A 17,925-nucleotide genomic window follows, 5' to 3' on the forward strand; every position below is an offset into this window, starting at 1 on the left:
TATTCTATCTTCCATCTCCCATTCCCATTCTATTCTATTCTATTCTATTTTCCATCTTCCATCTTCTATTCAATTCAATTCAATTCAATTCTATTCTATTCTATTTTCCATCTTCTATTTTCCATCTTCTATTTTCCATCTTCTATTTCTATTCTATTCTATTCTATTCTATTCTATTCTATTTCCCATCTTCTATTTTCCATCTTCTATTCTATTCTATTCTATTCTATTCTATTCTATTCTATTCTATTCTATTCTATTCTATTCTATTCCATCTCCCATCTCCTATTCCCATTCCCAGTCCCATTCTATTCTATTCTATTCTATTCTATTCTATTCTATTCTATTCTATTCTATTCTATTCTATTCTATTCCATCTTCCATTCCCATTCCCATTCTATTCTATTCTATTCTATTCTATTCTATTCTATTCTATTCTATTCTATTCTATTCTATTCTATTCTATTCTACAGTCCCCTAATCGTTTTTGTTGCTCCTTTGTGTCCTCTTTCTCGAGCAGGGGTATCAAACTCGATTTTATTGAGGGCCACATCAGGGTTGTGTTTGTCCTCGGGGTGGGGGACCCTGGCCAGGGTCGTCGTGGCCAGCTTAACATCACTCCTGCCGAGGGCACCTGTGGGGGACCGAGTGCTGTGCCAGCAAAAACGGAACCCCGCATGGGCCTCCCGAGTTCCATTTTCGCTGGCAGAGGCACCGCAGGCCGGTCCTTCGCTGTTTCCAGGGCATCACCCGCGGGGTCGGATCACCCCTGTTCTAGAGTGTCAACATCTTATTTATTTGGTGGCAACCGAAACCGAATGCAATATTTGAACCACACATAAAAAACAGCAGAGACAGATGTCTGCAGGAGAGGCGTGCAGATACTATATCGGACGTGCTAAACATTTTTTGGGACTTATATTTAAACGACTGATGCAAAGTTTCCTCCACTGGTGTTTGAACAGATGGCTGGCCTTTCATTAGTCCGCGTTTGCATGACAAGCCAATCACAAAAATTGTGTGTATGTGTGTGTGTGTGTGGGGGGGGGAAAGGCCTGAATTGAAAACTTATAATATCCCATTGAATACTACTTCAGCGTCAGTCGCAACAATACACGAGCACACAATAGATTTAAACTTAAAGTGAACCGCTCCAATCTTGATTGTAGAAAATATGACTTCAGTAACAGAGTTGTTAATGCCTGGAATGCACTACCTGACTCCGTTGTCTCTTCCCAAAATCCACAAAGCTTTAACCAAAGACTATCTACTATTGACCTCACCCCATTCCTAAGAGGTCTGTAAGGGGTGTGCATAAGAGCACCAGCATGCCTACCGTTCCTGTCCTAATGTTCCCTTTGATTGTATCCAATTCGTATAGTTATTACATACTTATACCTATATATACTGTTATGATAGATAAATAAATAAACAAACAAACAAACAAATAAATAAATATAAATAAAAATAATATAAAACCAGGGGTGGGTTGCTGGGGGTTCGGGAGAACCTCTAGCTAAGATTCTGTGCAGTTTAGAGAACCCCCAAATCCAATTCCTGGCTGGCCCCACCCACCCTGCCCCTCCCGTCCCAAGAGTCCCAACGCAGCCCGTTTTGGTTGCAGGTAAGTGCGGGGCTTGTGTGGAGGCTCGGGAAGGGCGAAAAACAGGCCTACCGGAAGTTCAGGAAGGCCGGAAATGGGCCCGTTTCCAGCCTCCAGAGGGCCTCCAGAGCTTGGGGAGGCTGTTTTTGCCCTCCCGGAGGCTCGAGAAAAGCCTCTGGAGTCTGGGGAGGGCAAAAATGCACCCCCTGCTGTGGTGCAGGAGGCCGACTAGGCCACGCCCACCATGGCCACAGCCACCCAGCAACCAGGCACGGAACCCCTCGCTAACGTTTTTGAAGCCCACCCCTGTATAAAACTATGATTATTGCAAAGGAAACTAGGATGGACGTTGTTCTCCTGGCCTGAAACTGAACTAACAGGTGAGGCTCTGGCCCCTTATCCGCTAAAAAAAGGACACTGTTTACCTTAGGTGAGGTTTATAAAAGCACAGAGAAAACTAACTAAGAGTCCAAAGTCTGAATAAGTACTGAGCTGTGCCTATGTATAGCAAGGAGGTATTTCACAATGGAGAGAATAAAAAAAAAAAACCTAGATCAAATGTAAACTTGAGTGAGTGAAGCAAGAAAGAATATTCCCAATCAGAGGTAAGGAAGCTGCAGCTTAGATCAGGGCTCTCCAACCTTGGCAACTTTAAGACTTGTGGACTTCAACTCCCAGAATTCCTCAGCCAGCTGGGAGTTGAAGTCCACAAGTCTTAAAGTTATTAAAGCAGAACCCATCTGCTCTAGCTGGCTGAGGAATTCTGGGAGTTGAAGTCCACAAGTCTGAAAGTTGTCAAGGCAGACCCATCCGCTCTGGCTGGCTGAGGAATTCTGGGAGTTGAAGTCCACAAGTCTGAAAGTTGCCAAGCTTGGAGATCCCTGACACAGAATCAAAAACAGGATTCGCACTCATGGGACCACCAGATCTGGCTCCTTTCTTGAAATGGGCAATTTTCAAGTTAGTGCTCCACATCTTAACCGCAAGGAAGAGCAGAACTAAGACCCTGAATGTAAAAGCTGCTAATCATTAATCATCCAATGAGCACCGAGAAAATACCAGCAATGAACTTGAAGTAACAGCTGGATGATGCTCCGAAGAAGCTTTCATTTTAATAGAAGTTGCAGATTTTGAAGGTATATCTGAAATTCTCCCTGTGCAACTTTCTCCCTTCAAAATTTGGAAAGAAACAAAATCCTTTGGCATCAAGGAAATGCCTACAAAATTATCCCAAACAGAAGCTGGGGCGGCCGCTAGAAGCAGCTTCTAAACAAAATGTTTCTGGTTCAGGTTCTGACCAGTTCTGGAGAACCGGTAGCGGAAATTTTGAGTAGTTCGGAGAACCGGTAGTAAAAATTCTGACTGGCTGCGCCCCCATCTATTCTCTGCCTCCCGAGTCCCAGCTGATCGGGAGGAAATGGGGATTTTACAGTATCCTTCCCCTGCCACGCCTACCATGCCACGCCCACCAAGCCATGCCACGCCCACCAAGCCACACCCACAGAACCGGTAGTAAAAAAAATTGAAACCCATCACTGGCTTGGACCACCTGTTGCTGAACTCCCCCATCAGATCTAGCTGGTGTGACCAACTATGAGGGACGTTGGGAACTGCAATCCAACAACTATGAACGGGACCCATAAATGGCTATTAATCTTGCTTTCGTCTTACCAAGTGATTAACTAATTCTTAGAAGGTTCCAATATTGCAAAGGGGAATACTGAACATTTTAAGCAGAATAATAGAATTATCAGAGTTGGAAGCAGTGGTGGAATTCAACATTTTTAACAACTGGTTCAGTGAGTGTGTGTTTCGCGCTGAAAAATAGAGCCTTTAGAAGTCAGCAACGGTAAGGAGAACAGCGAGGTGGAGGGGAATCAGCTGTGCCGCTCAGTTGAGATAAGCTAGAAAGCAGGAAATAGAGGACAGGGTAGGGCGGGTGGGCGGGGCCAGCTGATCGTCGGAGCTACTGGTTCGCCCGAACTGGTTCAAACCGGCTGAATACCAGCTCTGGTTGGAAGGGACCTTGGAGATCTTCAAGTCCAGCCCCGCTGCTCAGACAGGAAACCGTATACCATTTCAGGCAAATGGTTGTTCAATCTTTTCTTGAAAACCTCCAGTGTTGGCGCACCCACAACTTCTGAAGGCAAGTTTGTACCACTGATTAATTGTTCTCAGTGTCAGGAATTTTTTCCTTAGTTCTAAGTTGATTCTCACCCATTGACCCATTACTTCTGCCCTCAGGTGCTTTGGAGCAGGGGATCTCCAACCTTGGTCCCTTTAAGACTTGTGGACTTCAACTCCCAGAGTTCCTCAGCCAGCTTTGTTGGCTGAGGGACTCTGGGAATTGAAGTCCACAAGGCTTAAAGGAACCAAGGTTGGAGACCCCTGCTTTGGAGAATAGATCAACCCGTCTTCTCTGTGATAGCCCTCAAATCAGAGGTGGGTTTCAGCAGGTTCTGACCAGTTCTGGAGAACCGGTAGCGGAAATTTTGAGTAGTTCGGAGAACCGGTAGTAAAAATTCTGACTGGCCCGCCCCCATCTATTCTCTGTCTCCCAAATCCCAGCTGATTGGGAGGAAATGGAGATTTTGCAGTATCCTTCCCCTGGATTAGAGAGGGAATGGAGATTTTTACAGTATCCTTCCCCTGCCACGCCCACAAGCCACGCCCACCAATTCATGCCATGCCCACCAAGCCACACCCACAGAACCAGTAGTAAAAAAATTTGAAACCCACCACTGCCTGAAATATTGGAAGACGTCTTTGTTAGACTAGACATTCCTGCAACCGTTCTTCGTATGTTTTAACCTGCAGTCCCCTAATCACCTTTGTTGCTCTTCTCTGCACTCTTTCTTGGGCCCCAACGTCTTTGCCGTATTGTGCAAGCGGTGCTATCCCTTCACGAGATTTTGAAAACATCCCTCTGCTAATGTAACCTAGGACTGCAGAGTTGTATCACACCGGTTGGGTCTATGTAGAGAGTGAGTTGCACCACAGCGAAGTAAAGAGCTGTGCCATTATTTCATTAGCCCTGTAGGAAGTTAGCACCCACCCAGCTCCTAGGAAAATATTTTAGGAAATATTAAAAGGGCAGAATATTTCCCCTAAAGGGGAGGCAGAAACTCAGCAACGCCACCTTTCTCAATGGGTCAAGGCCTGGGCCAGTCTATAACATAACATAACATAACAAAGATCCAACTCCTTCAAGCAGAGCCATAATAGGAATTGCCCAAAGCCCCTTCATTACATCATCACCCAGCAAGAGTCAACCAAGCCTGGGACATAGACAACCTACAAAGTTACCCTTGCATGGTCCCATGGGAGTCGGACAACCAATCAGAACACAAACTCAAATTCAAAGCCCAACAGAAGGTATAAATCTCTCTCTCTCTCTCTCTCTCTCTCTCTCTCTCTCTCTCTCTCCCATGTGTCTTTTTGCCCAGGATCTCAAACCATGCGGTTCTGTCCACCATTAAAGACCATCTTTCCAAACAGCTACCATGTTTCCAATGTCTTTCTTCCCTACTTGGAACTGAACCCAAAATGATATTTCTTCCAACAGCACTGTATCTGGCTCCTCAAAGGCAGTTTGTGGTGCCATTTTGCTTTCCTGAACGGCAGTTGGTGATATTGCAAACCCACAAGGGATAACCCAGAGTATCTGCTCTTCACCGCACGTGGCATTCCGCTAAACCGGATCACTGCACTTAGCTCGAATTTGGCCGCTGATCAGCTCCTGCCTTTCAGAGCTGATTCTTTTGAGCCAAACTGGAAATTCCTAAAAATAATAAAAGTGCATTAATGGCGCAGGATGAATTCTCTCAGGGCCTTTGGGCTGTTTCCAGGTCATGGAGAAGCTAACAGCCTTGGTCTGTTTGTTTGTTTTTTCCCCTAAACCAAAGGACAGATTACAAAACTATGTCAACTTTTATTATTAACAAGAACTGAAGGCTTAAATACATTCTACTCGGCGAGATACAACCTGGATACCTCTTTGAGGGACTGAAAACTGGGCCCGTGTGTTTATTTGGAGAGCTTCTTCTCTTTTTCCTTGGCTTGCTCTATTTTCTTTTCCTGACATCTGATCATGGTGGACATTGCTAGAAGGAAAGAGATGGTTGTTAATACCACATGGGTCAGTTTTGGAAGGCAATTTTCTTTTTTGCTTATTAACTGCCACATATTTTAGCTGGGGAAGTTGGGAGGGGGTTGTTGTTGGAGCGATAGAAAGTTAGTCATAACAACATTCCGTATTCAAGGACATCCTGCGTCTGATGGAGACTGCTTGAAGATTGTATCCAATTGAGTGTGAAGAGTTGATTGGACAATGTGATGAACTTGTGGGTGTGGGGCAGGGCTGTGAATGTCAACTGGGTGTGGAAAACCTGGAAGCTTTCAGTTTCAGGTTTTCCCAGCTGTGTCAACATGACATCTCTAATAAATTGGAACTCTGAGGAACTTCAAGCCTCAGACTTTATTTCGTTGGGGATGTTCCTTGGAACCCTGACATTATGGGTCTGGAAGAAAACAGCATCTCTCTCGTGTCACAGATTCTGTAAAAATGGCTCTTGGGGTGGTTAAGGAACTAGGTTACAAACCAGGAGATTGGGGATTCTAGTCCCGCCTTTGGCATGAAAGCTGGCTGGGTGACTTTGGGCCAATCACCAGGAGACCGTGAGTTCTAGTCTCGCTTTAGGCATGAAAGCCGGCTGGGTGACTTTCGGCCAATCACCAGGAGACGATGAGTTCTAGTTCTAGTGACTTTGAGCCAATTTCCAGAAGATTGTGCGTTCTAGTCTCACCTTAGGTATGAAAGCCAGCTGAGTGACTTTGGCCCAATCACTAGGAGACTGGGGATTCTAGTTCCACCTTAGGCATGAAAGCTGGCTGGGTGACTGTCGGCCAATCACCAGGAGATTGTGAGTTCTAGTGCCACCTTTGGCATGAAAGCTGGCTGGGTGACTTTATGTCAATCCCCAGGTGATGATGAATTCTAGTCCTGCCTTAGGCATGAAAGCCAATTGAGTGACTTTGAGCCAATCACCAGGAGACAATGAGTTCTAGTCTTGCCTTAGGCATGAAAGCCAATTGAGTGACTTTGGGCCAATTTCCAGAAGATTGTGAGTTCTTGTCCCGCCTTAGGCATGAAAGCTAGCTGTGTGACTTTGGGCCAATCACTAGGAGACTGGGAATTCTAGTCCCACCTTCGGCATGAAAGCCGGCTGGATGACTTTGGGCCAGTTTCTTTCTCTTAGCCCTACTCATTTCACAGTTGTTGTTGCAAAAATAGGTGGAAAAAAGAAGTATTATGTATGTTCACCACCTTGAGTTATTTGTAAAAATAAAAATAAAAGGCGAGCGCCCTCTGCCAGAGCAGGGGTCTCCAACCTTGTCAACTTTAAGACTTGTGGACTTCAACTCCCAGAATTCCTCAGCCAGCAAAAAACAAAAACCTCTAATGATCGCGCGGCTTAGCTGGGCATGGGGGGGGGCAGGAATTTTTGCTACTGGTTCTTTCTCCAAACCCCCCGCTGCCATTGCTACCGGATTGGGCAATCCGGTCCGAACCGGGAGCATTTCACCCCTGCCTCAAGGTGATTTCCTGCATCACAATACCAAAAGGACCTTACAACATTGTAAATGTGTGAGGACAAAGCCCAAGTTCCCCTACCTTGGTTTTTTAATTGCATTGTCTCCACGAGGTTTTGTAGATTCTCCATCTTATTCTGTAATTTCCTGCAAGTATTTTCTCTGGATTCCCCCGTCTGAATCGCTAGGGATAAAACAGCTAAGTCATGTAAACTATCAGAGATAAAAAAACGCATACATCCAGAGGCAGGACTGCCAGCGATAAAGGAAAAGGCGCCAATCAGCTCATACAGTTCAGTTCAGGAGCAACACATTATTAACTCTGCTCGATGGTAGTTGTGTTGATCTACAACAGGGGTGTCAAATTGGATTACTTTGAGGGCTGGATCAGCATTGTAGTTCTTTTCCAAGGGCCAGCCAGGGGTGGCAGTGGGCAGTGGTAAAATGTAAAATTTGTTACTACCGCTTCTGGGGGCATGGCTTGGTCGGGGGGTGGGGATAATGTGACTGGGTGGGCGTGACCAACTTTTTTTTCTTTTTACTTTTAAAATAATTTTTTTCTACAACCTCTTTGGGTGAAGAGGTTGTTTTAAAAAATGCTTTTAAAAGGTTCTGACTATCAGGCAACTCAGCTGGGATCCTCAGAACCGGTTAAAAGCATTTTTTACAACCTTTTCAGCCGAAGAGAAAAAATGCTTTTAAAAGGCTCTGACGATCCCAGCTGAGCCGCGCGATCATCAGAGGCTTATTTTTTTTTACTTTTAAAAGCATTTTTTCGGCCGAAGAAAAAATGCTTTTAAAAGTAAAAAACAAAAACAAAAAACTCTGATGATCACACGGCTTAGCTGGGCATGGTGGGTGGGGAGGCAGGGATTTTTGCTACCGGTTCTCTGAACTACCCGCCACCATCGCTACTGGATTGGGCGATCCAGTCTGAACCGGAAGCATTTCACCCCTGCAGTGGTGAGACGGGACAGACACCTCCTGCAGCACCCTGTCAGCCAAAACGGGGCGCGGGGGGGGCTGCGCCCCATTTTCAGCCTCTATGGCCCTCTCAGCATTCTGCTGGCTGAAAACAAGCTAGGGGGATGGGTGGGGTGTACGAGATCCTCCCACAGTCCATTTTCCGCCGGCAGAATGCTTCAGGAGGCTATGGAGGCCAAAAACAGGCTGTGGGGGCTGCATATGGTCCCCCCCCATGCCCCGTTTTGGCCGCCAGAGGCACCATGAACCATTTCTGATTGTTTCAGAGCCAAACTAAATTGCTGGGATTGGCAGAGCTGCTCAGGTTTCTCCCCCATGGAAACAAAGTTCATGGATTTCGGAATTCCCCTACTTATGACCGCAATAGAGATCAGAATTTCCACTGCTAAACAAGGCGGTTGTTAAGTGAGCCACACCTAATTTTTTTTTTTTTTTTTGTTCAAAAAGTTTTTATTAGTCAAAAAAGGTTTATACAAATACATATCAGGTATGGTAAATTTTCATTTTTCTTATCTAAAATAAGAATTTTACTCAAATTTTTTAACACATACAACAGCCATAAGGCAAGCAGGTGACACGAAGTAGCAAAGTTTGCAAATTTTAAATACGTAATAAAGAAGAGTCAAGAATAAACAGAATATCGTACAAAAGAGAATAAGGAAAACCAACACAATCCCAAATATCTTTATCACTTCCTAGTTTTGGATCTCAGAACTCTGGGTTCAGCCTGACCCAACTCCAGGGCGCAACAGCGGCAGCCGCTCAGCCCCATGATCTATAACCTCCCTTCTTCAATTCCTGGGTCATCTGATTCCAGGAAGGCTTTGTGTTCCTCCACATAGGCCGTAGCCTCCGCAATTGTACTGATTTTTTCGTAATGCCCTCCCGGAAAATCATCAATCCTCTGGCATCAGCCATCTGAAGCCCACTCCTTCTGGTACAATTTGCTTGACAAAAAATAATATTTCTTTCTTTTTTCACGTACCTGTCTGGGAATCTGCCTCAGAATGGCTATCTCCCTGCCCCTGTAAATCAGTGCCCCACTCCTATGTTTTCTAAGAATTTCATCTCTCGTCTCTCTTCTCACAAATTTGACATGAACCTCTCTGGGAACTGCATGCGTGCGTGCATATTGCGAATTAACTCTATAAACTCGATCCACATCCCAATTCATGAAATCAACACTTCTCCCAAGAAATTCTCCCAACAATTTAGTCACAACATCTCTCAAGTCTTCTTGGTCCACTTCTTCCAAATTTTGAAACCTAAGGAAATAAGACATTTTATCCATCTGTAGTCCAAGCACAGCATTGCCTGTCGTCTCCTCTCTTTTCTGCACTGCCCGCATTTCACCCTCCAGACCTTCCACTTTCTGCTTGTTTTCTGCTGAGACTTGTTGAGTATCCTTTAAATCCTTTTGGATAGTCACAATTTCTTCTCTTATTTCCGTTTGGCCTCTTTGCAAATCATCCAGTTTCTTGTCCATATTGGATAACTTTTCCAGAATTCTCTCCATCTCTCCAGCAGTTGGTCTCTGACCTTTTGCCATTTGAAAAAAAAAAGAATCAAAATCCTCAGGCAAGCACAGTATCCTTGTAATTTCCTCCGGATCCACCAGGGGGCACTCACAGGAGCAACGAGTCCAGAGTACAGTTAGTAAGCCACACCTAATTTTAAACCACCCCCTTTTTTTTTTTTTGCCAAAGTTGTTGTGAACTGTTAAGCGAATAAGTGTTAAGTGAATCACTGCAGGCGTGAAGTGAATTGCACAGTCCTTAAGCAAATCTGGCTTCCTCCATTGACTTTGCTCGTCAAAAGCCGGCTGGGAAAGTTGCAAATAGAGATCGCGGGACTCCTGGATGCCGCAACCATCATAAATACACGCTGGTTGCCAAGGCACCTGAATTTTGACCCTGGAAGACCAACCCTAAATGATTTTTTTCCCCAGTGCCATTCTAATTTTGAAAGATCTCTAAACGGGTGGTTGTAAACAGGACTATCTATATGCATTGCTCCTTCTGTGAAAAAGAAGTGTGAATATTTCCACTGCCCCTTTAAGGACAGTGGTGGGATTCAGTCGGTTCGGGCCGGTTCGGGCGAACCGGTAGTTAAATTGCTGCCTGGCCCCTCCCCTCCCCTTCCAGGAGTCCCCACATGCCCCATTTTGGCTCCCAGATAAGTGCAGGGAGGCCTACTAGGCCCAAAAACGGGCGCGGGGGATGCGATGCGCCCGCCCATGGCCTGTTTTTGCTCCCAGGAGGCTTCAGGGAGGCCTAGGCCCAAAATGGGGCCCGCTGGGGTGACGCCCCACCCCTGCAACCCGTTTTTGCTCCCGGAGGGGCGGGGGGTAGGAGGCCAAGTGCTGCCTGTCACACCCCCTGGCCACGCCCACCATGGCCACGCCCACCCCACTGGACATTAGGGCAGAGAACCGGTTGTTAAATTATTTCAATCCCACCACTGTTGAAGGACGGAGGCGGCTTCATGTTATCTGCTAAGGGAGAAGAAGGCAACATAAGCTGTGATGTTTGTCTCTGTCCATCTGCCCTTCGTTGTGGATGCTTCATTCCTGGAGGTTTTTAAGAAGCTGGACAGCCACTTGTCTGAAATGGCATAGGGTCTCCTGCTTGAGCAGAGGGTTGGATTAGAAGACCTCCAAGGTCCCTTCCAGCTCTATTCTGGTTCTTTTTCTGTAAACCAGTGTTTCTCAACCTTGGCCGCTTGAAGATGGGTGGACTTCAATTCCCAGAATTCTCAGCATGGCCAGCTGGGGAATTCTGGGAGTTGAAGTCCACCTATCTTCATGCGGCCAAGGTTGAGAGAAACAGTGGTGTAGGCAGAATCTGTATCAATGGTGTAGCTGGAGCTCCCTTATCATGTGTACTTTGGCCTCAAATTTGCATTGGTTGTTTTTTTAATCAAAGAACATAGACAAAACAACTAGGTTTACATGAAGGTACACAAAATAGAGAAAGAGGAGACAATGGACATGTTAAAATTCCTTTCATTAAGTGAATAAATTGCATGACAAAACAACTAGACAGTTTTTCCCCCCATGCTGTCACTAAAGATTTTTTACCCAGGTAGAATAGAATAGAATAGAATTTTTTTATTGGCCAGGTGTTTTTGGACACACAAGGAATTTGTCTTGGTGCATATGCTCTCAGTGTACATAAAAGAAAAGATACGTTCAACAAGAATCATAAGGTACAACACTTAATGATAGTCATAGGGTACAAATAAGCAATCAGGAAACAATATCAATATAAATTGTAAGGACACAAGCAACAAAAGTACAGTCATAAGTGGAAGGAGATGGGTGATGGGAACGATGAGAAGATTAATATTAGTGTAGATTTAGTAAATAGTTTGACAGTGTTGAGGGAATTATTTGTTTAGCAGAGTGATGGCATTCGGGGAAAAACTGTCCTTGTGTCTAGTTGTTCTGGTGTGCAGTGCTCTATAGTGTCGTTTTGAGGGTAGGAGTCTGTTATTAACACAGCTGCTTGCAATTACTGCAAGTTCAAGTCCCACCAGGCCCAAGGTTGACTCAGCCTTCCATCCTTTATAAGGTAGGTAAAATGAGGACCCAGATTGTTGGGGGCAATAAAAGTTGACTTTGTATATAATATACAAATGGATGAGACTATTGCTTAACACAATGTAAGCCGCCCTGAGTCTTCGGAGAAGGGCGGGATATAAATTCAAATGAAAAACAAAAAACAAAAAACAGTTTATGTCCAGGATGTGAGGGGTCTGTAAATATTTTTGCAGTCCTCTGACTCGTAGCCTTCTCATCTTCTCTTTTCTCATCTTTCCTAATACCTTCACCTATTGTTATCTTATGATTTATCACTGGTTGTTTGTATCTTATGATTAAATCTATGATTTATGACCTATCACTTTGTTGCCTGTATGTACACTGAGAGTTTATGCACTGGAGACAAATTCCTTGGGTGTCTAATCACACTTGGCCAATAAAGAATTCTATTCTATTCTATTCTATTCTATTCTATTCTATTCTATTCTATTCTATTCTATTCTATTCTATTCTTAGTCTTCGAGTTATGACCACAACTAATCCCAAAATTTTTGCTGTTGAATGAGATAGTTGTTAACTGAATTTTGCCCTATTTTACCACCTTTCTTGCCACAGTTGTTATGTGAATCACTACAGTTGTTAAGTTAGCAATATGGTTGTTAAGTGATTCGGGCTTCACCATTGACTCAGGAGGTCGCAAAAGTGGATCACACGAGCCCGGAATACCACAACTGTCATAAATACGAGTCAATTGCCAAGCCTCTGAATTTTGACCACGTGACCATGGGGATGCTGCAACGGTCGTAAGTGTGGAAAATGGTCATAAGTCACTTTTTTTAGTGATGTTGCACCTTTGAACGGTTCAACAATGAACTGTTGTAAATCTAGGACTATCCTATCCTATCCTATCCTATCCTATCCTATCCCAAATGAAGGCCACCTTGGACTGACCTTTCCAGCAAGAACAGTGAAATGCAAATAGTCCTTGACTTACGACCAGATTGGGACCAGAATTTCTGTCGGTAAGCAAGGTGGTTGTTAAGTGAGCTGTACTCGTTGTTATGACCTTTTTGCCCCGGTTGTTAAGGGAATCACTGCAGTTGTTAAGTGAATCACACGCAAATCCAGCTTCTCCCCCCACCCATTTGATTTTGACTCCGTCAGCAAAGCTGGCTGGGAAGGTTGCAAATAGCCATTAGGTGATTCCAGCAGACTGCAACTGTTGTAAATGCAAGCCAGCTGCCACATGCTCAAATTTTGTTCATGCGACCGTCTTAAGTGCAAGGACTCACTGTAAGTCACTTTTTTCCATTGTGCTCTTAACTTCGAACGGAGATTAAACAAATGGTTGTAAGCAGTGGTGGGTTTCAAATTTTTTTACTACCAGTTCTGTGGGCGTGGCTTGGTGGGTGTGGCAGGGAAAGGATACTATAAAATCTCCATTCCCTCCCCACTCCAGGGGAAGGATACCGCAAAAATCTCCATTTCCTCCCAATCAGATGGGAATTGGGAGGCAGAGAATAGATGGGGGGTGGGGCCAGTCAGAATTTCCGCTACCGGTTCTCCAGAACTGGTCAGAACCTGCTGAAACCCACCTCTGGTTGTAAGTCCAGGGTAACCAGTTCTTGCCTCAGCCAATGCATTCCATAAAAGTGGCTTTAGTCATCATCCTCTTTTAACGACCCCATAATCCCTTGCTCAGTGGAGTCTGGTCAACTGAATAGAGCTGAGTATTTTAATGGTTAGATGCCCTTCCTGTCGCCAATGCTGAGTTTTGTTCATCCGATATATTCTCGTTGTGCCCAGAGAAATATCTGCCTCTACCTAGGATTGAACTCACAGCCTCCTGATTGTGAGGCGAGAGCTCCACCTCTAGGCCACCACGCCAGATAAAAGTGGCTATAGTCCTGTTTCTAAAATCTGTCTCTCATCATTAAATGAAAAAAATATTTACTCTAGTGACGTCAGGGATCTGTTTAACTGACGATCAAAACCTGATGATCCCCAGATCCATTAAAGCGCTATGAGGCCTGGTCAAGAGGAGAAATTGCTAGAGCGAAATGAATGTTAGAAGTGGAGTGAAACTGGATTTCAACTCACCGGACGGTTTCCCTTCCCTTTCAGCTTTTATCCTAATCCCTAATCTTTAGTAACAGAATAAAGATATCCGCTTATCTGTCAGGGATAATTGAGCCCAAATCCAGGAAATGTTTTATTTGTGGAGGAAAAATAAAAAGATGATGACGTTACCCATAAAGGACCCCTGTCATTGGAGAAGGGGGAATTGAATTTAAGAATGAGTTTACACTTAGTGGCCAGACAAGATATAGATTACAAGTAATCCTCAATTTACAACTATTTGTATAGTGACTGTTTTGAAGTTACAATGACACTGAAAAAAGTGACATGACCATTTTTCACACTTAGTGTTGTGTCTTGCCCACTCTCACAGCAGCCGGGGCCTTCTTATCTGCTCCCGAACACGAAGGAATGTATGCCTCCCGGCCCCAGTCCTGGCTCCATGCCCAGACAAGCTGAAGAGGAGGGGGCACCTCCCGGTCCCAGCCCTGGCTCCATGCCCAAGCAGGCTGCAGAGGAGGGAGCACCCCCCGGCCCCAGCCCTGGCTTCATGCCCAGGCAAACGGAGCAGCTAGACCCCTCCCCCTCCTCCACAGCATGTGAGCCTGAGGAAAGTTTATTTCCAACACCTGCTGATTGGAGTGACCCTCGCATCAGAAGACTGGATAGGCGGAGGCAACAGAAGGAAGGGAGGGGCAGGCCTTAATGAGTGCTGAGTCATGGAGCCACACCCCATGGCCTATATAAAGGATCTGCTTTCTGGCAGTCTCTGAGTCAGGCAAAGTCGAACTTATCTTGCTGAAGTCACTTACTGGTCTCCTGCCTGCTCTGAGGACTTTGCTAGGACTTTGGGCAGAGCTGCAGAGGCAAGCCTGATTCGGATTTCCCTGACCCGGCCGTCAGCGGAGGAGTGGGACACGACACTTATAAACAGTTATAGCAAAATCAAGGCGCTTAAATCCAGCCTGCGGTGCCTTTGGCAAGTAAAATGGGATGCGCGCGCCACCCCCGCGCCTCATTTTCATCCTCCATGGCCTCCTGCAGCACTCTGCCAGCTGAAAATGGGCTGAAAAATGGGCCCGAAAACGGTCAGCAGAATGCTGCAGAAGGCCATGGAGGGTGAAAAGTCACGCAGGGCGGCCGCGTGTGGACCCTCATGCCCAGGGGTGAGATCTAAAAATTTTCCCTACCTGTTCTGTGGGTGTGGCTTAAGTGGTGGGTGTGGCTTGGTGGTCAGGTGACTGGATGGGCATGGTCAATAATTCTCTTTGCTGATGATGTCAAACTTTTTAACACCACTGACAATACATCTACAATTTAAAAAGACCTCGATCATCTAACCGCTTGGTCTAAAATTTGGCAATTACGAATCTCAACCAGCAAATGCTCAGTCCTACATATTGGAAGAAAGAACCCAATCACTAAGTACATGCTTGATGGACATTACCTCACTGATGACCCCCACCCAGTTAAAGACCTTGGAGTTTTTATATCTAACGATCTAAGTGCCAAAGCCCACTGTAACTATATAGCTAAAAAGGCTCTAAAAGTTGTTAACTTAATTCTACGTAGCTTCTTTTCCAAAAACACCACGCTACTGACCAGAGCATATAAAACTTTTGCTAGGCCAATTCTTGATTACTGCTCGCCTGTCTGGAACCCATACCATATATCTGATATCAATACAGTTGAGCGTGTCCAAAGGTATTTTACGAGAAGAGTTCTTCACTCCTCCGAAACCAATAAAATACCTTATTCCACCAGACTTGATATCCTGGGTCTAGAAAACTTGGAACTTCGTCGCCTTCGACAGGACCTGGGTTTAGCTTATAGAATCATCCGTTGTAATGTCCTTCCTGCCAATGACTACTTCAGTTTCAACTATAATAACACAAGAGCTACCAACAGATTTAAACTTAATGTCAACCGCACCAGTTTAGATTGCAGAAAACACGATTTCTGTAACAGAATTATCTATGCTTGGAATGCATTACCTGACTTTGTGGTCTCTTCTCATAACCCCAAAAGTTTTATTAAAAATCTATCCACTGTTGACCTCATCACATTTCTAAGTGGACTCTAAGGGGCGTGCATAAGAGCACAAATGTGCCTACCGTTCCTGTCCTATTGTTTCTTCCCCATATGCTTATACTACTTTGTTTCTCCCCATATATATGTTTATATATTATATAATCTTTTGTGTTATGCTTGTTATCCTTGTGTATATTGTTATGACATATATATATACTGTATACTGCACGAATCAAGAAGAGGGCCGTGAAAATATTTGCAGATCCCTCGCATCCTGGACATAAACTGTTTCAACTCCTACCCTCAAAACGACGCTATAGAGCACTGCACACCAGAACAACTAGACACAAGAACAGTTTTTTCCCGAAGGCCATCACTCTGCTAAACAAATAATTCCTTCAACACTGTCAGACTATTTACTGAATCTGCACTACTATTAATCATTTCATAGTTCCCATCGCCAATCTCTTTCCACTTATGACTGTATGACTATAACTTGTTGCTGGCAATCCTTATGATTTATATTGATATATTGACCATCAATTGTGTTGTAAATGTTGTACCTTGATGAACGTATCTTTTCTTTTATGTACACTGAGAGCATATGCACCAAGACAAATTCCTTGTGTGTCCAATCACACTTGGCCAATAAAATTCTATTCTATTCTATTATGACAAAATTAAATAAATAAATAAATAAATAAAATAAAATAATAATAAATAATAAATAATAAAAATAACAAAGTATACAAAACTTGGGAGGCACCAGTCTACCTTCTTTAAAAATAGAGGCCCCAGTCTACTAGCTGCCTACAGCGCTGATCAGCTGTAGTGCGTCCCTTTGAAGCGCCGTGGTAGTCATTTAAGGCCGTTTGCAGCTATATCACCACCGAGAGCTTCAGGGACAGAGAAGAGGAACAGCGAGGTGTGGGCGGTAGGAGAGGGGGTAGGGATTTTTGCTACCGGTTCTCCGAACTATCTGTCCCCATCGCTACCGGATTGCGCGATCCGGTCCGAACCGGGAGCATTTCACCCCTGCCCATGCCCTGTTTTGGCTGGAGGCATCCATCCCACCCACCACCACCATTCCGCCACCCAGTGGAGGGGAACTACAATGCTGATCCGGCCCTCAAAGAAATCCAGTTTGACACCCCTGAATTACCGCATCCCTGCGATCAGGTGATCAAAATTCAGATGCTTGGCAACTGACTCATATTTATGACGGTTGCAGTGTCCCAGAGTCACGTGACCCTTTTTTGTGACCTTCTGACAAGCAAAGTCAAAAGGGGAAGCCAGATTGACTTAACAACCATGTTACTAACTTAACAGCTGCAGTGATTCAATAACTGTGGGAAGAAAGTATGTAAAACGGGGCAAAGCTCACTCAATAGCTGTCTTGCCTAGTGACAGAAATCGTGAGCTCAGTTGTAGTCGTAAGTCAAGGACTACCTGTATTTTGTTTGACTTTGTTGTGTTGTGCCAACCTAGACTATACAATATTTATTTTCTCATTATTTCTGTGCTTCGGGAAAGGAAAAAAATGCCCATTTTCAATACTGAAAAACTGAGCCAGAAACAGCTTTATCAGTCACCAGAAATGCAATGGGAAGTTGGGGAAAAAAATACAAATATACTTACAAGTAGAAGTGCTGAAAGAAACACCTGTTCGAAAACAAAAAACACGCCATGTGATGTTTCCATTGACAGGGGAAAAAACATATTCACAACACTAAAAACTGCTCCTTCATTCCTCTCGCTATGAATTCTTAAAGGTAAAGGTAAAGGTTCCCCTCACACATATGTGCTAGTCGTTCCTGACTTTAGGGGGTGGTGCTCATCTCCGGCATGACTCGATGCCAAAGGCGCATGGAACGCTGTTCCCTTCCCACCAAAGGTGGTCCCTATTTTTCTACTTGCATTTTTTACCTGCTTTCGAACTGCTAGGTTGGCAGAAGCTGGGACAAGCAGGTAACATGGGACAAGTAGGTAACACATGTGCAAATCAGCGGTGAGTTTCACATTATGTTACTACCAGTTCGCCACGCGGGCACATGTTCGCTTCATGAGCACACGCACCCGGTTCACATGCGCGCCT

The 17,925-nt window shown here is 44.7% G+C and overlaps 1 protein-coding gene across 1 annotated transcript in view; it reads right to left on the reverse strand.

Annotated features, from left to right (window-relative positions):
* Positions 1-5,563: 5,563 nt before the first annotated feature.
* CCDC158 (coiled-coil domain containing 158) overlaps positions 5,564-17,925 on the reverse strand; it is a 92,474-nt gene continuing 80,112 nt past the window's right edge. The window contains 3 exon segments of the mRNA XM_058193471.1: positions 5,564-5,706; positions 7,278-7,379; positions 17,469-17,492. Of these exon segments, the coding sequence (XP_058049454.1) occupies positions 5,630-5,706; positions 7,278-7,379; positions 17,469-17,492 (203 nt within the window). The 3' untranslated portion in view covers positions 5,564-5,629.

Source organism: Ahaetulla prasina, chromosome 8 (genome assembly GCF_028640845.1).
Source record: "Ahaetulla prasina isolate Xishuangbanna chromosome 8, ASM2864084v1, whole genome shotgun sequence".
NCBI classification, from domain to species: domain Eukaryota; kingdom Metazoa; phylum Chordata; class Lepidosauria; order Squamata; family Colubridae; genus Ahaetulla; species Ahaetulla prasina.